Consider the following 20,086-nt stretch of genomic DNA (forward strand, 5'->3'; position numbering starts at 1 on the left):
GCGGCGGCGGGGCCGGGCCGGCTCCGGGAAGGCGAAGGCGACGGCGCCCGCCCGGGCCGCGGCCGGTCCCGCCCCGCAGGCGGCGGCGTGACGAGGGGCGGGCCCGCCGCGCCTGCTGGGAGGCCGGGACGGCGGGGCCATGCCGGGGCCGGGGCCGGGGCCGGGGCCGGGGCCGCGGGTCGCCGCCGCCGCCGCCGCGCTGCTGGCGCTGCTGGTCCCCGCCGCGGGGCGCAGCCCCGGGGCCGCCGGCTGCGAGGTGCCGCCGGGCGAGCGCTTCGACTGCGGCCCCGAGCGGCTGCTGTCGCGGGAGGGCTGCGAGGCGCGGGGCTGCTGCTACGCGCCTACCGGCCCCGGCCCCGGCCCCGGCCCGCCCTGGTGCTTCTTCCCCCGCGGCTACCGCAGCTACCGGGCGGAGAACCTGACGGCCACCGCCAGCGGCTACACGGCCCGGCTCCGCCGCGTCGCCGCCAGCTTCCTGCCGGGGGACGTGGGCAATCTGCGGCTGGACGTGGCGCTGGAGACCCCCGCCCGCCTGCGCTTCACGGTGCGCCCCGGCCCCGGCCCCGGCCCCGGCCCCTGCTCCGGCCCCGGCCCGCCCCCAGCCGACCCTCTCTCTGCTCCCGCAGCTGCGGGACCCGGCCCGGCAGCGCTACGAGGTGCCCCTGGCCACGCCGCGGGTGAGCGGCCGAGCCGCCTCCACGCTCTACGGGGTGCAGGTCAACCGCGATCCCTTCGGCCTCGTCGTCTACCGGCAGCGCGGCGGGCGGGTCCTGTAAGTGCCCGTTCTGGCCCGAGCCGGGGGAAGGCTCCCCTCGCCTTCCCGAAGGGATTCGGTCTGGAAGCGGGACCTGACACCGGCCCCAGCAACGCATGGGCCGGGAGCAGGGCTGTGGCAGGGGACACTCGTGATGGCAGCGGGGTGGCAGTCAGCGGCTGCGGGGGCCTTGCTTTGACCCCCTCTGCAGTTGGCGGCTGGGAAGGGAAGCAGGAACGCCAGAGCTCAGCCGAAACTTGGTTTTGTTTCACATGGTGATGAGCATCTGCGTCCCTCCCCAGAGCTGGTGGTCCTCCAGCTCGGTGCCTCCCTCCTCCCCGGCTGCTGGGCGCCGCCAGGGCTGTTTGCCGGAGTCTCCCTTTCTCTCCGGCAGGCTGAACACCACCGTCGCGCCCCTCTTCTTCGCAGACCAGTTCCTGCAGATCTCCACCTCCTTGCCCTCCCGTTTCATCTCTGGGCTGGGGGAGCACCTGACGCCGCTGGTCCTTGACACGGCGTGGACCAGGGTCACCCTCTGGAATCGAGACATGGCGCCCGTGGTACGGAGCGGGGCTGGGGGAAAGGGAGACGGCTCATCTGCGCTTGCAGGGGTGGCCCCATGGCCTCTTACGTCTTGTCTGGGGCTGGGGAAAGGCGTCCATGCCAGCTGAGCTTTGGGACCTGGCCTCAGCCCCAGGCAAGCCCATGGGACTGTTGTTCCCAGGTCAGGCTTTGTCCCCCCTGGGGCTCCGCTCTGCGCTGCTCGGGAGCTGCTTTCCCCCGCACTTGTCCGGGGCTCTTGCTCGGGGCAGAGCTCTGCCGACTGGGGCGGTGTTTGGGGCTGCAAGCCCTGGGTTTGCACCCTGAGCTCTGACGGTGCTTCTGGCCAGAAGTGAGGGGCAGCTGGGTGGGTTGGTGGGTGGATGCTGCACCGGGGTCTCCGGTGGAGCCTTGCTGGCACCGCGCTGTGCTCTGCTCCAGCCCCAGCCCCAGGTCAACCTCTACGGCTCCCACCCTTTCTACCTGGTGATGGAGGACGACGGTTCGGCCCACGGTGTCTTTCTGCTGAACAGCAACGCGATGGGTGAGTCCCATGGAGGTGCCGGGCATGGGATTGGCCCCGGTACTTGTCCTCAGCTTGTTCCTCCGGCACTTGTGCTTCCTCAGACGTGCTCCTGCAGCCCAGCCCGGCCCTGACCTGGCGCACGACGGGCGGGATCCTGGACTTCTACGTCTTCCTGGGCCCCGACCCCAAGAGTGTGGTGCGGCAGTACCTGGACATCGTCGGTAGGGCCGAGCTGCGGGCGGGGGGCACGGGCGCTCCTGGGATGGCTTTGCTGGGATGCTGTGAGCTGCACGGCATGGCCGGCGTGGCGGAGCAGGGCTGCAGGGGAGCACGATGCCGGGCCGTCCCTGTGCCCGCCTGGCCAGCACCCACCCTCCTGGCTTCCAGGGTTCCCCTTCATGCCCCCGTACTGGGGCCTGGGCTTCCACCTCTGCCGCTGGGGCTACTCCTCCACCGCCATCACCCGGCAGGTCGTGGCCAACATGACGGCAGCCCGCTTCCCCCTGGTAGGTCTCGGCTGCTCCCCGGGAGCCTCTGCCCAAAAGCGGCCATGGGGGAGCTGATGGGGAGCCCCGGTGGGGTGAGGGTCGTGAGGCGGCGTGAGGGTCCCTGCTCATCCCCGAGCACCGGTGCCACCGTCCACAGGACGTGCAGTGGAACGACCTGGATTACATGGATGCCAAGAGGGATTTCACCTTCAACAAGAAAAGCTTTAAGGACTACCCGGAGATGGTGCAGGACTTCCACCGCTGCGGCCTGAGGTACATCATGATCGTGGTGAGTAACACCCCCAGCCATGCCGGGGCTCCTGCACGGGTGGGCTGACACTGGGGTTTCCGGCTGCCCTCCAGGGTGGGGATGGAGCTTCCTCTGAGGAGGGAGAAGGAGGCTGTTCCCTGCCCTCGCTGGTGAAGCCCCGGCTTTCTGCCCCGCCAGGATCCTGGGATCAGCAGCTCGGGGCCTCCCGGCACCTACAAGCCCTACGACGAGGGACTGAAGCGAGGGGTTTTCATCCGAAACGCCACGGGGCAGCCCCTGATCGGGAAGGTGTGTGCGAGGAGCAGCCCCGGTCTCCACGGGAGGGGGCTTGAGCGGGGCCGTGGGGGGGAAACACCCGGGGAACGGCCGTGGTGGATAGTGGGGTGGCACATGGGGACTATGGGGTGGAGCGGGCTGGGGACAGCGGGGCTTTGCCTGTTGCTGCTTCCCTCCCACAGGTCTGGCCGGGCCCGACGGCATTCCCGGACTTCACCAACCCAGAGACTCACGAGTGGTGGCACGACATGGTGAAGGACTTCCACGACCAAGTGCCCTTCGATGGCATGTGGATTGTGAGTGGCCCCGGCAGAGCTGCTGGCTGCGGCTCCCCAGCTCCTGCCCTGCACCTCTGCTGGGCCCTGGTGCAGCAGTGAGGGCATCCATTCCCTCTCCCCCCCTCCCCTTCCCTTCCCTTCCCTCCCCAGGATATGAACGAGCCATCGAACTTCGTGGAGGGCTCACAGGATGGCTGCCCCAACAACAGCCTGGAGCAGCCCCCCTACGTGCCAGGTACGGGGAGCAGGTATCAGCCTCTGCCCAGGGGTGCGGGGAGCCCCGGGAGGAGCCCGGGGGATGCTCTGGTCCCAGCCGAGCGGGCTCCGAGCTCGCCCTCGCCACCGCCTCTCCCGTGCAGGTGTGTTTGGGGGACGCCTCCAAGCCGGAACCATCTGTGCCTCCAGCCAGCAGTACCTGTCCTCCCACTACAACCTGCACAGCCTGTACGGGCTGACCCAGGCCATCGCCTCCCACGAGTAAGCCTGGGGCTCGTGCCACAGCTCCTGCTGTCCCGGAGGATCCACATCCCAGGGGAGAGCCCCCTCCCCATGCTGCGGCGTGGGCAGTTTGGGCATGGGGGGCATTTGGTGGGTGGGCCGGGGTTTGGTTTATAATCCGGCGTGCTGCCTGCTGCTGCCAGCCCGGCACTGGAGGGGGCTGGAAGCAGCCCCCGGGATGGGGCTGGGGCAGCGTGGCTGTGCTGGCTCCTGCGCTGGGGGATTGTGTCCTGAGCACTGTCCCATGTCACCTGCCCCACGGACGAGATGGCCCTGGGCATCTGCCCCAGCAGGTGCCAGCTCTGTGCTGCTGCTGGGAGCCGCTGGCGGGGGGCTGAGCCCCTTCCCCGGCTGGGCGGTGCTGGGCTGACCCCGTCCTGCCTGCAGCGCGCTGCTGAGGGTCCGGGGCAAGCGCCCCTTCGTCATCTCGCGCTCCACGTTCGCTGGGCACGGGCGCTACGCAGGGCACTGGACAGGGGACGTCGGCAGCGACTGGGAGCAGCTGTATTACTCCGTACCAGGTAGGCTGCGGGCTGCTGGGGCTGCATCCGCCTCCGCTTCCCCCCGCGCCTCTCCCGCAGCCAGTGGCTTCTCCGTGGCTCCGTGCCCGAGGCACCGCAGAGCCCCGATGCCCTCTGTGCCCTCTCCGCAGAGGTGCTGCTCTTCAACCTCTTCGGGGTGCCGCTGGTGGGTGCCGACATCTGCGGCTTCGTGGGCGACACGTCCGAGGAGCTGTGCGTGCGCTGGACCCAGCTGGGCGCCTTCTACCCCTTCATGAGGAATCACAACGACCACGGCACCCGGGTGAGCACCGGGAGCCCTCACCCCCCGGCAGCGGGCGGGGGGGCGGCTGGGTGGACAGGGCAGGGGTGGGTGTGAGGGGCTGTGCGAGGGGCTGCCCTGCCTGCATGGGAAGGCGGCTGGTGCATCTGCGGGGCTGCGTGCTGTCGGTGCCGGGCTCGTGCCGGGGGGGGGAGTCCGTCCCCCATCCCCAAAAGGCTCCAACCGTTCTTCCCCACGCTGTCTGAGCATCCCCCGTTGGCTTCTCCCTGCAGCCGCAGGAGCCGTACGCCTTCAGCCTGGCTGCCCAGGCCGCCATGAGGAACGCCCTCCGCCTCCGCTACTCCCTCCTGCCCTTCCTCTACACCCTCTTCCACCGGGCTCACTCCGCCGGGGAGACGGTGGCGCGGCCCCTCTTCCTTGAGTAAGTGCCAACCCAGCCGGGGCCGATGAGTGCTGGTCCCCGCTGGGCGCAGCGGGAGGTGGGTGCAGGGTCTCCCTGGCGCTGCACCGCCCCTCCATCCTTCCCCAGGTTCCCCAAGGACCCCAACACCTGGGCCGTGGACCGCCAGCTCATGTGGGGCGGGGGGCTGCTCGTCACACCCGTGCTAGAGGCAGGAAAGACCAAAGTCAGCGGCTACTTCCCAGCGGGGACGTGGTACAGCCTCGCAGGGGTGGGTGCTCCCCTGCCGCGCCACGGGGCTCTCAGGTGGCTGCGCGGGGGCTTTGCTGCGGGGCCCCGCGTGCGTTCCTGCGTCCCACCGCTGGTACCGGCCCCCCAGGGCTGTGTTCAGGACTCGTGCCTCACCTGCCTTCGCTCACGGCCATTTGAAGGCCGCGGCGCTGGGCTGGGACCCTCCTGGGCACGCTGTGCCCTACGCCTGCTCTTTCCTCTTTTCGTTGTTATTTAGGACTCCACCATCCACAGCAAAGGGCAGTGGATCCTCTTGCAAGCTCCCCTGGACACCATTAACGTCCATGTCCGTGCAGGACACATCCTGCCCCTGCAGGTGAGCCCCCTCCGCGCTGCGGTGACGCCGCGGTGACCTGTCTGGCCAGCCCCTGCCCGCATGTGGGGCAGGGTGGCGGGCTGCAACGCGGTCACCGGCACTGGACATCGCCGAATGAGCCGCGAGCCTGCGGTGCTCGGCCGGGGCTGGGGGAAAGCAACTCCGGCAGCGCTGGGAGCTGTGCCTGATCCTGTGCCCGATCCTGTGCCCCAGGAACCTGCATTCAGCACTGCCGAGTCCCGCAAGAAGGGGATGGCCTTGGTCGTGGCACTGACACCGGACGGCTTTGCCAGGGGAGACCTGTTCTGGGATGACGGGGAGAGCTGGCAGACCTTTGAGAAGGGGGACTACACCGAGATCCTCTTCCTGGCCACACACGTGAGCGAGAGGGGGCTGCTGGCGGGGGCATCCGGGCACGGGTGTTCGCTGCCACGCGCGGGTCCTGGTGCCCCCGGGGCATGCACGGTCACGGGCAGCACCGTGCCCTGGTGCAGCCAGGCTGCGTTGTGCCAAAATTGCCAGACTGAGCCGCAGCCCTGCAGCCGGTGCTCAGTGTGGGCTACAGCACTGTGAGGTGAGGGGGTCCCATGGGGACTGTACCCCCCCAGGAGGCCACTTAGGAGGGGGAGAGGCTGTGCCAGGGAGCAGAGCCTCTCCAGTGACAGCAGAGCACCCGTTCCCCGGGGCTCAGTGCCCTGCAGATGGGCAGCGCGTTGGGCAGGGCATGTCGAGAAGCCCTGGGTGGGTGCAGGGTGGCTGGGACCCGGGAGCACGGGGTGATGGCCCCCCTGTCCCTGCAGGGCGCCGTGCTCAGCCAGCTCCTGCGGGCAAGCGCCGACCTCGATGGGGTCCTGCTGGAGGCCGTGACCGTGCTGGGCGTCACCAGCCCTCCCCGGCAAGTCCTGGCCAACGGTGCCCTCGTGGGTGACTTCTCCTACCGCAGCGACACCCAGGCGAGTGCTCGTCCCCCCCGTGGGAGGGGGCAGCGAGGGGGGGGAGCTGCCAGCTGGTGGCTAGGAAGGAACCCGGGGCTCAGCCGAGGGGCTGGCAGGGTTTGGCCCCAGCGATGGCACGGTACCCGCTTTGTTGGCACCAAGGAGCGTAAAGGGCTGCCCGGCACGGGCTGGGTCGCTGCCCTGGGGCCGGGGCAGGATTAGGGTGTGCAAGGGGATAAGGATGGGAGGATGGAAAGGATGCGTGGTGACAGGGCTGGAGCTCTGCGAGGAGCAGTGGCACGGCTCTGCTCCTGGGGCTGTCTGCCATGGGCACCCTTCCCGGGGGATCTGCGGGACCGGGGCCGTGCCGGGCTGCATCTCTGCGTGCACCCGGGGGGCAGGACACCCCCCTCGGCTCTGACACCCGGACGGTTCTCACCGTGCTGACCCTTCCTTCTCCCCCTCAGGTGCTGAGAGTCCCCGTGTCGCTGCCGATGTGGGAGCAGTTTGTGATCGCTTGGTCCTGAGCCCGTGCCAGGCCCGTGCCGCTCGGCGGGGAGAGGCGATGCTGCTCCCTCTGGCTCTGGGGCCGAATCCGTCCCGTCCTTTGTAAAACCAGAGCTGTTGCTGCTCTTCCCACGCAGCGTGGCTCCTGGGCTTTGGCTTCGCAACGCAGCTCCTGGGCTTTGGCTTCTCTTCTGGCTAACGTGAGTTCACTGGAGATGTGGGCACTGGACTTGCACCGGAGGGGCTTGCACAACCCTTGGCACGGGGAAACCCTCATCTCCTCCAAAATGGGGGAAGAAAGACCCAAGTGCCTTGTGAGACAGCAAACCTGCTCACATGCGGAACTGGTAACCTGTCAAGGGACCGCAGGGAGTCTCCTGGCTGTGTATCTGGGGGGGGGATCCACGCGGCGGGGCGAGGGAGCGGTGCTGTGAATAAAGTTGCTGTTTGCTGGGAGCAGCCGTGTCTGTGCTCCTCTCTGCCGGTGCCGGTCTGAAAGTGCTGCTGAGCCCTGGCTCAGCCGTCCCCCCCGGCTGGGACCCCCCGGCTCTGTCCCTGCCTGGGGACCTCCAGCAGGACCACCTGCACCCCTTGCAGGCTTCACCCCATTTCCCAGAGCGTTGGGGGACCCCCGGCTGCTCCCGCAACCCCAGCTGTGCCGTGGAGCCCCTCGGCCCGTCCGTCCTGCTGGCTCCGAGCGCGGGGACTGCTGCCCTCCGGGGCTGCCAGCCCTGGCCCCCAGCGTGTGGCTCTGGTCGAGCCTCTGTCACCCAGGGAGGGAGCAGACGCTGTCACCCCTGGGCCCACGCACCTCAGGGACCCTGGGCACTTTGTGTATTTTGCTAAATTAAACCGTACCCCCACCACCTCCTCGCTGGTGCCCACTGGCCCGTTTTCCCAGCAGGGCTGGCAGCAGGCAGGGCTGGCAGCAGGCAGGGCTGCACGGGGACTGCGGTGCCGGGAGCTGGCAGGAACGTGCTCAGCTCCAGTTAAAAATTGAGACCTCTCCTCCAGAGGCTTTATTGAGGAGCAACCTGGCCCTGCGGCTCCTCTGGCCGAGAATAAAGGCACGAGGATCCCTGAATGCTCCAGGGCCAGGCGGTGTTTGCGATACAAAGAGCTGAGCCTCGGGGTGTCACCCAGGGATTTGGGACTGGCCCAGCCGGGATCCTGCTCCGACCCCCTCGTGCCCGACGGGCAGTGCACGGCTGTCCCGTGGCAATGGGGGACGCCAGGCAGAGCGGAGGCTCACAGCTCGTTGTGCAGCGGCCGGCACTGGGGGCTCAGTTTCTTCTCCAGGACAGCGTCGGGGGCACACACCCAGGGGTCACCCGTGTCCCACTGCCACTTCAAGAGTTGCGTGCGAAGCAGCTGGAAGACGGCGGCGTAGCGGGGGTCGGAGGCCAGGTTCTGGCTCTCGGTGGGGTCGCGGCTGCAGTCGAAGAGCTCCCAGCGCTCCCTGTAGTAGTACTGGTGCAGGGTCTTGTTCCAGTGGGTTGGCTGCCCGGCCCTGGTGTGGTTGAGCAGGTCTTGGAAAGTGGGCGAGACGTAGAAGTCCTGGTCGATGGGGAAGGGCATCTTGTAGTTGAGGTTGTGAATGAGGCGGAACTGCTGGTGCTGGACGGCTCGCATGGGGTAGTACATGGTCACCTCGTGGTGGCTCTGGCTGCTGAAGGCGGTGGCCCAGGGCTGCTCCGACTCCAGTGCTGGCAGGAGAGACTTTCCAGTGAGCTGCACCCGCTTTGTGCCAAAGATGCTGTAAGAAGGGTAGGGGATGGAGAACCAGTCCAAAATGGTCGGCGTGAGATCTGGAGGGGAAGAGAAGGGTGAGAGGAGGGGCTGGCGCTTGTGGGAGGAAACAGCCCTGGAGAGGGGCAGCAGTCCCCGGGGTCTGCTGCCGCGTGGGCTGCGGGTGGTCCTGGGATGAGCTGCGGAGCTGAGCCCCAGGATGATGTCCCTGCAGGGGACCCTGCTGCTCTGTCGTCCCTCTTCTCCCTTCCCAGGGCTGGCCATGCCAATGCCGAGGGCTGCAGGCTGTCCTCCAGGAGAGGACCCTGGTTTTGGCGTGGGGAGGGTGGGCACCACCTCACACCCCCCCCAGCACCGCTCTGCATACCTCTGCTCCCTCCTGGGGGGCACGGGCTCTTACCTAAGAGGGTGGCGAAGGCCTGGCTGACCTGTCCCCAGCGCTTGGTGTGCTCAGGGGAGGAGATCAGCAGGGGCTCGGCGGTGCCCGACCGGTAGAGGTTGGTCCTGCCGCTGGGGAAGGGGATGCCGTTGTCAGAGGTGTAGATCACCAGCGTGCTGTTGTGGAAGCCGGCACGCCGCAGCTCCTCCAGGACCAGCCCGATCCCTGCGGATGGAGGGACAGAGCTGAGGGGGGGCGGGAGGGACTGCAGCGCTCGCCAGTGCCAGCCTGGCCCCCGTGGCTCCTACCTTGGTCCATGCGCCCGATGGTTGTGTACTGGGCTGCCAGGTCCGCCCGGGCAGCCGGCGTGTCTGGAACAAAGTGGGGGACCTAAACGGAGAAAGGGAAGGCGGCATGTGGCAGCCCTGGGGAAGGAGGACGTGGGTATGCCAGGGTGGCCTTTGCCAGCTCTCGCCCTTAATGCTGATGGCAGTGACCGAGGTGGGGGCCAGCCTGCAGCTGCCCTGGCTCCGGTGGAGGCGGCTGTCGCATGCAGCCCCTGTATGGCCCCATGCAACCCCATATAGCCCCACGCAGCTCCATATAGCCCCACGCAGCTCCATATAGCCCCACGCAGCCCCACAGGCTCCCACCTGCACTTGCTCTGGACGGTAGAGCTGTGGCTTCCAGTCTGGGATCCAGCCCATGCCGCTCTCTCCGTTGCCGAATTTCTCACAAAAGGCCCCGTATTGGGGCTGGGAGTGCCCGCAGCGGTGAGGGTCATGGAAGGCAACGTAGAGGAAGAAAGGCCTAGAGATGGAGAGGGGGGAGGTGGTGTAGGAAAGGGCTGCCCACGCCCCCTGAGACCAACCCTGGGCGGTGCAGAGGTGAGCTGGGGTTGGCAGGAAGACTCCCACCTAATGTGGGCTTCTGGATATGGGATGATGCAGAGACAAGGTGTCCCTTCCTATTTGTGACCAACTGGGACACGGAGACATGTCTTCAGTGAGGCCCGTTTCCCTCTCCTCTCCCGTGCCCCCTCGCAGCCCACGCCAGGGACGCAGGGTCCGTCTCACCTCTCATCCTGGCTCTGCAGGAACCGCCGGACGAGCACTTTGATTCGAGTGATGTTTCTCCCGACCTGCAAGACTGAACTGTTCTCCTCTGTGTAGGCGAAGTCAAAGGGGTAGACAGCCTCGGGCCCAACGTGCTTCTTCCCAATTATCCCTGCAAGAACGCAGACATGCGGTGTGCCAGGAGCAGCGGGGAGCGGGGGGTAGGACGCTGCTGCTGCTGCTCCTCCCTGGGGGCTGATGCAGATCATCTGCTCCAGCACGGGCTGCGCTCAGCAAACGCTGGTGAAAGTGGAAGATACCGCTGGCTTCTCCAATCGTTTCTGCCTGTGGCAGAGGCACTTCCACATCTGCTCAGAAAATGGGACCCACCTGGGGACCACGCTGCCCCAGGTCGCGGGCTTGGGTAAGCGCTAGGGCAGCTGAGCAGCCCAGGTGGAAGTTTGGGTCAAGCATGAGCCTTGTGTGAACTGGGAACCAGGAAGGAGCAGGATGAGGACGAGAAGAGAAAGCGTGGTGTAACGAGGATGGCAGAGGAGCAGTGTGGGGGAAGCGAAGCGAAACCCAGGTGTCAGCGCAGAGCATGGGCACGGTCCAGTCGGTGCTGTCTAGCTTGCAGGCGGGTTAGCCCGCAAGCTCTCACCCGATGGGGCCTGGTGCACAGAGGTGGGGGGTTCCCTGTCCGTGTCACTTGCCCTGGGCTCCCTACCTGTCCGGACATGTGCTTGGCTGAGCAGCCGGGGCAGGCTCCGCACGCTGTCGAAGGAGTTGAAGTGGTGCACGTCCTGGTGCAGCCCGTACATCCCATTCTGGTGCTGCCAGCGCGGGGAGACAACACGGTTGGAAGATGCCTGCCAGCCTGGCCCCAAAACAAGTCCAGCCGTGCAGCAAGTGTGCGCGCATGGGAAGCGGGTCCCAGGGGCCAGGGGAGAGAGTGGGTCGGTGGGCATGGGGACCTTGCCAGGTCCTGTGACCATGCTGTAGGCACGCCGGCTCTGGTCATCCCCGAGTGCCCACCGCGGACTGGCAGCCCCCACCCCGGCACGCGCGGGTGCCCCTACCTGGGGTAAGCCGGTCAGGATGCTGGCCCGGCTGGGGGAGCAGCTGCTGACGGAGGTGAAGGCGTTCTGGAAGACCACGCTGCGCCTGGCCAGCGCGTCCAGGTTGGGCGTCCGGATGGCCGAGTTGTTGTAGGCGCCGCTCTCAAAGCCACCGTCATCTGCTGCAGCGGGAGGGGTGCAGGGTGAGCCCCGCAGCACCGGGCCTGACCCCCGGCGTGTCCCTAACCGTGCGGGGGGGGCAAAGCCCAGGGGACACGAACGATGCCGGGAGCATTCCTGGGCTGAGGCCGGGGCTGCGGTGACGGTCCCGGCAGAGGGGATGCAGCGGGACCCCCGGGGCCGTCCCTCCCCTGCCCACCGGACGCCCCGAGCGCCGAGCCCCGGGCAGGGGTACCCCGCCGCCGGGCGGGTCCCTGGGCTGGGGGCTGGGGGCGGCGGGCGCGGCCCCGGGACCGGCTGCGGGTCCCCGCCGGGCCGGCGGCCGCACTCACCCAGGAGGAGCAGCACGTTGCGGGCCGGGGCCGGGGCCGGGGCCGGGGCCGGGGCCCCGCCAGGCCGGAGCGCGCCCAGCAGCAGCGCCAGCGCCCAGAGCCGCATGGCAGCGGCGGCGGCACCGGCGGCGGCACCGGAGCTCGGCGGCTCCTCCGGCCGCCCCGGCTCCTCCTCTGCCCCGGTCACATGAGGCGGCCCCGGCGGCCCAGATCCGGCCCGGGCGGAGCTGCCGGATGCGCCGGCAGCCGCCGGCCCCGCGGCAGGGAAGGCGATCGCCCCGGCGGCTCCCGCGCAGCCCCGGCGGAGCCGCCCCGACGCCCCCCGGCGCCGCGGGGGGGGCCCGGCCCGCGCCGCGGGGCCTCCTCCGGCCTCCCGGGGCGGCTGCGAGCCCGCGGCCCCTCCGCCTCCCCCGGCGGGCGGGGAGCTCCGGACCCCGCGGCGGGGGGGGGGGGCCCGGCGCGGCCGGGCCGGGGGCGGAGGGGGCTGGAGGCGGCCGGGCGGGGGGCGGCGGCGGCCCCGGCCGTGCCGGCGCCGGGTCCCCGGCAGCGCGGGCAGAGCTGCCCGTGCCCGGGGGTGCGGACGAGGCTGCCCGTGCTGCGCTGGCTCCCGCGCTATTCTCTGGCCTGGCTGCAGCTCGACCTGATCGCCGGCCTGACCGTGGGGCTCACCGTCGTGCCGCAGGCGCTGGCGTACGCCGAGGTGGCCGGGCTGCCTCTCCAGGTGGGTGGCTGTGCCCCGCGGCCGTGGGTGCCGGGGCCGCCCGCTCCCTGCCCGCTCCCTGGCCGGTGCGGCGGGCAGGGCAGGGCAGGGCAGCGCAGGGAGGGCTGGGCGGCCGGGCGGCCGAGGGCCGGTCCTGGGTCACCCGTTCTCCGGGGGCAGGAGGCCGTATCTGTTTGCTCAGGGCTGGCTGCGGGCGCTGGAGGGACCTGGGGACAGCCCAGCCCTCCTCGTCCTGGAGGTGTCTGGCATTTCCCAGGTCCCAGCGTTGTGCCGGTGCTGCTTTTGTCCCCGCGCAGTACGGCCTCTATTCTTCCTTCATGGGCTGCTTTGTCTACTGCTTCCTGGGCACCGCCAAGGACGTGACGCTGGGTCCCACAGCCATCATGTCGCTGCTTGTCTCTTCTTACGCGTTCCACCAGCCTGTCTATGCCATCCTGCTCGCCTTCCTCGCCGGCTGCATCCAGCTGGCCATGGGGCTCCTGCACCTGGGTGAGATGCTCTTCCCGTGCATGGTTGTATTTTTAGGATATCGCCGTACATCCCCGTCCCCTGTGCTCTCCGAGACGCTGGGGTTGTCCTGCTAATGCTTGTGACAGCTCTGTGTGCATGCGAACACCCTGTGCTCCCCGTCGGGGCCAGCAGTGTGCTTACTGCCACCCGTCCCGTGCAGGTTTCCTTCTGGATTTCATTTCCTGCCCAGTCATTAAGGGGTTTACATCGGCTGCTTCCATCACCATTAGCTTCAGCCAGATCAAGGTAGGGTCTGCTGGTCTGCTCTGGACACCTTGCCTGCTCTCTCCTGGAGCCAGCCATGCTGCGGAGCTGGGAGATTTAGTACCGGGCTGGGCGATGTGCTCGGTGTGAGAGGAAGGAGCTGCAAAGGGGACACGGGTCCCCTCTGCCAGCAGTTCTGGTGGGTCCCTGAGTGCTCTGTTCTGAGCAGACCAAGCTGAACGCACCCTCTGCCTGTGACCAGCATTCGGGACACCGGTAAAACCAGGACATTTGATTTGGTCACTTGCGGGAGGTGCTGGGTGATTCTTGGGCACGGTGGGTTTGCAGCCCCGCTGGTCCCTCGCTGGCCTCTCTCAGGGGCCTGAGGCCCCCCAGCTCTTCTGGGGCTGCAATGCTTCCTCTGTGGTTAACCAAAATCAGAGACTCGGGGAGATGGTGTCAGGCTGCGTGGGGAACCAGCGGGCCGGTATTGGCTAATAGCTGCGGTCGCAGCGGGGGCTGCTGCGAAGGTGCTGGGCCCTTGCTGCTGCTGCCGGCACGGTGCAGGGGGACGGCAGGGCTGCGCAGGCTGGGCTGGGGCCCCAAACTGAAGGACGGGGTGGAGGCATCTCAGAGCATCTCTGAGCCCTGCCTGCACGGAGCCGCGCAGGGAAAGGGCCGTCCTGGAACGCGTGCGGGATGGTCGCTGAGAAGCTCTCCCACCAGCAGCGCCGACGTCGTGTGTGTGCCAAGGCCCCGGGCAGGGCTGAGCCCCGGTGCTCCTGGCCGTCCCTCCACGGCACCTGGCAGCTTGGGTTGTGCCAGGCTTTCACCAGGCTTTGTCTTCCCACACAGAACATCCTGGGGCTGCAGGGGATTCCTCGGCAGTTTTTCCTGCAGGTGTATGAGACGCTGCGGAGGATTGGGGAGACCAGGTCAGCACCGTCCCTGTGCCTGCCCCGCTCCATCCCCCTGCAGCCGCGGGGTCTCGGGCTCTGCTGCTTCGCTCCCCATCTCTTTGGTCACACCTTGGATCGATTTCTTGGTCCCTGCCCAGTGCTGTGACACAAGTGCTTGTTCTCAGCCATTTCCATTTGAGCTGGAAATTTGAAGATGGGGGAGCACGCGGGCTCCCAAGCTGCTAAAGGGGAAGGATGGGGCAGACTTGTCCTATTTTCTGCTCCCAGTCAGGTACACCAGGATTTTGCCAGCCCAAAGACACATCCTTGGGACTGTCTGTGTCATAAGTTCTCCTCCAATTTTTGACAGTCCGAGAGGGAGCTCAGGCATCCCCATCCCCCCTGCCCTGCCCCGTTAGCTGCACCCGTGGCTCGGGGTCTGTGCCGCAGCCTGGGTTTCACACACGGCACAGTGACACACAGGCTCAGCTTCATCACGGCTGGCAGAAGACCTCCCTGCCTAGCTGTGAGGGGCAGCAGCGGGAGGGGGGGGAGGCAGATCCCACTGCACGGATTCTGCCTGTCGCAGGGGTCCTGCTTCCCTCTTTACGAAGAGCCCACAAACCCATTAGCATCATACCGCTGACCCCTCCTCCCTCTCCTGCTGCCCCCCAGGGAGGTGACACGTTTCGCCGGTGGCGCGGAGATGCCGGCAGCATCCCTGCGAGCTATGCACTTCCCGGCAGAGCCGCGGCACGTGCCCGGGCACACGCTCTTCCTCCCGTGGGGCTTTGCGGTAGCTCTCCCTGTGCCCTGCGGCGTGTTTGGGCTGGCACTGATGTGCCTGTTGCAGGGCTGGGGACGCCGTCCTGGGGCTGGCCTGCCTGGCTGTGCTGGCAGGGCTCCAGGCGATGAAGAGCCGCCTGCCCCGAGCTGCCTCTGCGGAGCCGCTGGCTGCCAGGGTCAGCTACCTGATCGTCTGGACCTCTGCCACGGGTGCGTTGGCCATCCCCTGCCCTCTTCCCTCCCGCGGCCATCCCTCCTGGGGTCTTGTCTCTTCTGGGCAAGGAAGAGACAGCCCGAAACTGGTAAAGCCCAGGTCGGCAGGAGCTGAGACCTGGAGGTGGGTCGGGAAGGACAAAGTCCCAAGGATGGTCCTGCTGCTGTGCATGCCCCTTCCTAAGGCTTGGAAGACCTCCTGGGTACCCACCTCCTGCTGTCCCTGCCGCTGCCCTGGGCTCTGGGCAGGTTTTCATGGTTGCTCTCTCCGCTGCAGCACGCAACGCCCTCGTAGTCCTGTTTGCTGGCCTGGTTGCTTACTCCTTCCAGGTGACGGGCTCCCAGCCGCTCACGCTCACCGGCAGCATCCCCCAGGGCCTCCCTGCCTTCCGGCTGCCACGCTTCTCCATGGCTGCACCCAATGGCACCGTCACCTTCAGGAGCATGGTGGAGGTGGGTGCCAGGCTGGCTGGGGGAGGCCGGGCTCCCCGTGGGCTGCTGTCTCCTTACTCCTGCGTTTGCTGGCTCCCCACGCAGCGGGAGGAGGCTCTGCTGCGGGGCGACCCTCGTCCCTCGGTGGCAGCACTCACCATGTCCTTCCCTCCCAGGACATGGGGGTCGGGCTGGCCGTCGTCCCGCTCATGGGCCTGCTGGAGACCGTTGCGATTGCCAAGGCTTTTGGTACGGCTGTGCCAGGCTCCTGCGCCTGCACTCTCAGGAGGGGTCTCTGCAGGGGGCTGGGGGTGCTGGGGACGTTGCTGTTCCCACGGGGGCAGGGGAAGGGACTGGGCTGCCCGTGCCGAGCCTGGCTCATAGTGCGGGCTGGCAGGGGGGGTCCCATGGGGTGCTGCTGACCCCCTCCCCTGGCCAGGCGGCTGCCCCATGCCTGACTGGGGAGCGGGCTGGGGGGGTCCTGCATTGCGCATGGCTGGAGTTTGCATAGGAGCTGAGCATTGTCTTGGGCTGCTCGGGGGGTGCTGGGACAGGGGGGTGTGGGATGGGGTCCCATGGCTGTCCCAGGCAGTGCCGGCCCCGCTCCGTGCACATGGCGGGTCGTGCCTGCGGGAAGCTCTGGGTGATGCCGCTCGTCTCCTTTCAGCCTCGCAGAACGATTACAGGATTGACCCCAACCAGGAGCTGCTGGCGATGGGTAAGGGGCCACTCGGAGCAGGAGGGCAGGGGGTGGGCACCCGGCCTGAGCACTGCCGTGTGTCCCCATGTGAGCCGGCACAGGCAGGACACAGGAACAACCACAAAACCACGGATGAAATGCAAAGAGTAAATTTATTTTTGTTCCCTCGCCAACTGGGGGATCCCCGAAGCAGCACCCGGGCAGAGGCACGCAAGCGGGAATGCGGGCAGCACAGAGCTCAGTCCATGCTGGAGGATCAACGACCCTGCTGTTTTCGCCTGTTTATCAAGGATTCAGGCAGGCGTAGTCTACCACTGTGCTTTGATCTTTCCCACAGCAGGGCAGGAACCTCAAGCATGTTCGATAGGGTGCCTCTGAGTCTATGACAGGCCTATGTTATCTAAACACAGATGTTGCACTTGTCCAACACACAAGGCCAAACAACAACTAGTATGATATATGTGTTTTTCGACACCCCAGCTGCAAGTCACTTGAGCGTATTTACAATCCTCCTCGCCAGTCTTCCGTTATTTTCCCACAGTCCCGCAGGCCCTGAGCTACCAGAGATCCCCGTCTCAGCAGCCCTACCTCTTCCTGAAGTTTTACCTTTCTCATCTTGCATGGTGTCCCCCAGCCTTTCCCACAGCTAAGCAATTTCCAGAGCAGCCTGAGCCCAGCTCACACGGCTGGACGGGCTCCGATCCGGCCCCGGGTACCAGCCCGGGGACGGAGGAGGTGACGACAGGGGCACAGACCGGTCTCGTGGCCCCGGGCAGTGCCTCCCACAGCTGCTGCATCCCCAGCTCCTCTCCTTCCCCACTGCAGGCTTCGCCAACATCCTGGGCTCCTTCGTCTCATCGTATCCCATCACGGGCAGCTTTGGCCGGTGGGTAGCAGGAGAGGGAGCGGAGCCCCAGCCCGCAGGACGCTCACTGGGGCTGTGTGGTGAGGGGGCTCTGCAAGATCTTGGGTGGAAGGTTGTGTGGACCCCGGTGGGTCCCTGAGCTTGTGTCCTGGTCCCCAGCTGCCCACCTTGGCTGCCGGGCTATGCATGGATCCCGCAGCGACCTTCCCTCCCATTTCGCGTGCTCTGTGGTCCCACTGCAGGCCTGGAGCTGCAGGGTTGCTCGTGTTTCTCCCCGGTGGTGGGGTCTGATGGGGTGGGTGGTTTTCCTGGGTGGGGTCTCTGGGCAATGGGTGGGGGCAGCTGCTGGCCCCGGCCAGCTGCAGCGCAGCCCGGGACAGCGCGTTGCTTTGCATTTCAGGACAGCAGTGAACGCGCAATCGGGCGTCTGCACCCCCGCGGGAGGGCTTGTCACAGGTAAAGCCCCTGACCCCCCCGTGGGATGCTCTGCAGGCACCTGTGCCCAGCACCCACTCCCCCCAGGCACCCTGAGCATCGGGGACCCCGTGGCTCAGGTGCTCCCCATCTCCCGCAGGTGCCCTGGTCCTGCTCTCGCTGGCGTACCTCACCTCGCTCTTCTACTACATCCCCAAAGCGGCGCTGGCCGCTGTCATCATCTCGGCTGTGGTCCCCATGTTTGACGCTGGGATCTTCAGGACGCTGTGGCGGGTTAAGAGTGAGGGCACGAGCCGGGGGCGGCCGATCCCATGACACAACCCGGATCTGCCTGCAGAGCAGGCGCGGTCCCAGAGAGCCCTGCAGTACAAGGACAAGGCGCAGCTGAGCCTGGGTCATCTGTCTTGCAGGGCTGGACCTCGTGCCCCTCTGCGTGACGTTCCTGCTCTGCTTCTGGGAGGTCCAGTATGGCATTGTGGCCGGGGTGCTGGTCTCAGGGATTCTCCTCCTCCACTCCATCGCCAGGCCCCCAATGAAGGTGGGCTTCACACCTCTCCTTGGATGCGGCGGGGCCAGCTGGGCTTGCGAGGGTGCGGGGAGCTGGGAGAGGGCTCCCCGAGGACAGCGGGGCATTGGGGTGCAGGATGCTTCTGACCTGCTCCTGCCCTATCCCTGGTCCCCAGCCTGCCATCGGTGCGGCGCAGGGATGCGTTTCAAGGAGCACGAGGAAAGGGTATCCCGGGAGCTGAGAGCAGGAGAGGGAGGCATCGCTGTCCCTGTTCCTGCTGACACCTGGGGTGTGTGCAGGAGGGGAGCTTCCCTGAGGGATGGGGCTCCTGCGTGTCCCCTGCCAGCAGGAAGAACAGCGCTTTGCTTTGTCACACGGGCAGTTGTCCCCGCCTGGGGAAGGTCACAGCCTGAGCTCCCCATCACTCATCCCCCTCCTCTGGGGTCTTGCGCAGGTGTCGGAGGGGGACGTGCTCCTCGTGCAACCGGGGAGCAGCCTGCACTTCCCAGCCATCGAGTGCCTGCGGGACGCCGTGTGCAGCCATGCCCTGGCAGGTACGGTGCTCCCTGGCCCGCCGGCTTGTCCCGGGGACCCGGCTGTAACCCGGTGCCCGCCTGGATCACTGCTGAGGCGGGTGGCAAGTGCTGCCCAGGCCCGCAGGCTGCGGGTGCAAGCGGGGCCAGCACAGCTTCCCTGAGGTGGGGACCAGCCCCTGGCCGCTGCCACTCTCCCAAGGCTGTCTCATCCCTTCCAGCCACGGCTCTGGCCCTAGGGGCTGCATCCCCTGGGCTGGTCATTTCTGGACTTGTCAGGAGCATGACCATATGCTCTTCTTCCAGCAGCGTCTCCGCCACGCTCCATCATCCTGGACTGTCGCCACATCAGCAGCATCGATTACACGGTGGTGGCGGGGCTGGCGGAGCTGCTGCAGGAGCTGCGCAAGCACGGCCTCTCGCTGGCCTTCTGCAGCCTGCAGGTATGCAGGACCCTTCTGGTAGCACCTTCATCTCAAAGAGGTGGAAGCTGCAGCATCTGAGTCCAGCTGTGGGATGTGGGGCGGTGGGGAAGGGCTGCATCCTCTGCCCTGGGCTGGCTGGGGGGCTCACAGCCCCGGAGAGATGGGAAGCAGCCAGCAGCAGGCTCCCCCAGCCCAGGTTTCTCTGCCCTCAGGACCCTGTTCTCCAAGTCCTGCTGTCTGCAGACTTAGAAGGATTCCAGCATTTCCCCAGCCGGGAGGAGGCAGGTGAGGCTCTGGGCTGCCCCGGGTGCTCTCCCGGGGCTGGGGTCCCCCAGGCTGCTGCTGAGCGGAGCTCTGGAAGATGAGCCCAGTAGCCTGACCTTCATCAGGCCGCAAAGCTGCAGTGCGGGGGGCTGCAGGGGCCTGGCTCCCGGGAAGGCAAGCAGGAGCCCCTCTGGAGAGCGGGGTCACCCTGGCCTTGGAGATTCGTGGCGAGCCTTGGCTTAACTCTCTGTCCTGCTTCTCCCCCTTCCTGGCTCAGAGCGGTGCGGAGGAGTGGAGCCGGGGGACGGCGGGGCAGCCCCCTTCACGAGCACCAGCGAGAGCTTGCTGCTGCCCGCGGGGCTCATCCAGTGAGTCGAGGAGCCGCCTGGGACCTCGAAGGACCTCCCTGTCCTCGAAGCTGCTGTCTTTTTTAAATCAGCTGTTTTAATTCTGGAGACTTTTCTTATTCTGGGACATACTGAACGCTGACGCAGAGCGCACTCTTGTCAAAGCGAGTTTCAATGATGTTGCCACTGCCCTCCAAGCCCAAGGGCATGCTGCAGCTCCCAACCTCGGGCTGCTGGGAGAAGAAAAACATCAGTGATTTTACTCCTTACTGATCCCTCTTGGTTTGTGGGGTTTTCTGCCAAATGCTGCCATCAGGCAGGGCTGGGCTGTCCCCCCATGGGTGCAGCCCCTCACCTGACTCCTGCCAGGCACCCGAGGGGACAGGCACCGTGACACCAGCTTGTGCTTGCCTTGCTGTGAAATGGGTGCAAAAAGCAATAGTGCTGTCAGGCAGCAGGGCTGGGGGGCAGGGTTCAGGAGAAAGCAGTTTTCCTGAACTGCCCTTGGCTGACTCTCCCATAAGGAGGGTATAATAAAGCAGTAATTGCAAATGAGTCAGCATGATCTCTGCCTTCCTTTGGGGAAAGCTTTTGCCTTTTGTGTGGGAAGGCAAAATTAAGCTCCAAT

At 66.9% G+C, this 20,086-nt stretch overlaps 3 protein-coding genes across 3 annotated transcripts; 2 read left to right on the plus strand and 1 right to left on the minus strand.

Annotated features, from left to right (window-relative positions):
- The first annotated feature begins 139 nt into the window (after window positions 1-139).
- GAA (alpha glucosidase) lies at window positions 140-7,312 on the plus strand. Its single transcript, XM_072880811.1, has 19 exons — window positions 140-544; window positions 627-772; window positions 1,149-1,314; window positions 1,736-1,838; window positions 1,922-2,041; window positions 2,208-2,326; window positions 2,466-2,597; window positions 2,757-2,867; window positions 3,038-3,151; window positions 3,284-3,368; window positions 3,493-3,610; window positions 4,019-4,152; window positions 4,284-4,435; window positions 4,687-4,835; window positions 4,944-5,085; window positions 5,323-5,421; window positions 5,635-5,799; window positions 6,222-6,374; window positions 6,824-7,312. Exons 1-19 carry the CDS (start codon window positions 140-142, stop codon window positions 6,881-6,883), a joined length of 2,673 nt encoding a protein of 890 aa, XP_072736912.1. The 3' UTR covers window positions 6,884-7,312.
- A 540-nt stretch (window positions 7,313-7,852) lies between these two features.
- On the minus strand, window positions 7,853-11,942 carry SGSH (N-sulfoglucosamine sulfohydrolase). The gene is made up of 8 exons (XM_072880812.1): window positions 11,617-11,942; window positions 11,126-11,286; window positions 10,774-10,879; window positions 10,068-10,218; window positions 9,645-9,801; window positions 9,300-9,381; window positions 9,013-9,216; window positions 7,853-8,671 (listed from the first exon to the last, which is right to left on the minus strand). Exons 1-8 carry the CDS (start codon window positions 11,720-11,722, stop codon window positions 8,112-8,114), a joined length of 1,527 nt encoding a protein of 508 aa, XP_072736913.1. The 5' UTR covers window positions 11,723-11,942; the 3' UTR covers window positions 7,853-8,111.
- Window positions 11,721-20,008, plus strand: SLC26A11 (solute carrier family 26 member 11). The gene is made up of 17 exons (XM_072881499.1): window positions 11,721-11,798; window positions 12,164-12,337; window positions 12,634-12,826; window positions 13,008-13,093; window positions 13,907-13,986; window positions 14,804-14,946; window positions 15,227-15,402; window positions 15,558-15,630; window positions 16,049-16,099; window positions 16,907-16,967; window positions 17,347-17,402; window positions 17,521-17,661; window positions 17,792-17,919; window positions 18,344-18,443; window positions 18,729-18,865; window positions 19,060-19,132; window positions 19,389-20,008. The coding sequence occupies exons 1-17, from the start codon at window positions 11,721-11,723 to the stop codon at window positions 19,481-19,483; spliced, it is 1,845 nt and encodes a 614-aa protein (XP_072737600.1). The 3' UTR covers window positions 19,484-20,008.
- The last annotated feature ends 78 nt before the right edge of the window (window positions 20,009-20,086 follow it).

Source organism: Ciconia boyciana, chromosome 16, assembly GCF_034638445.1.
Source record: "Ciconia boyciana chromosome 16, ASM3463844v1, whole genome shotgun sequence".
In the NCBI taxonomy this organism is placed as follows: Eukaryota; Metazoa; Chordata; class Aves; order Ciconiiformes; family Ciconiidae; genus Ciconia; species Ciconia boyciana.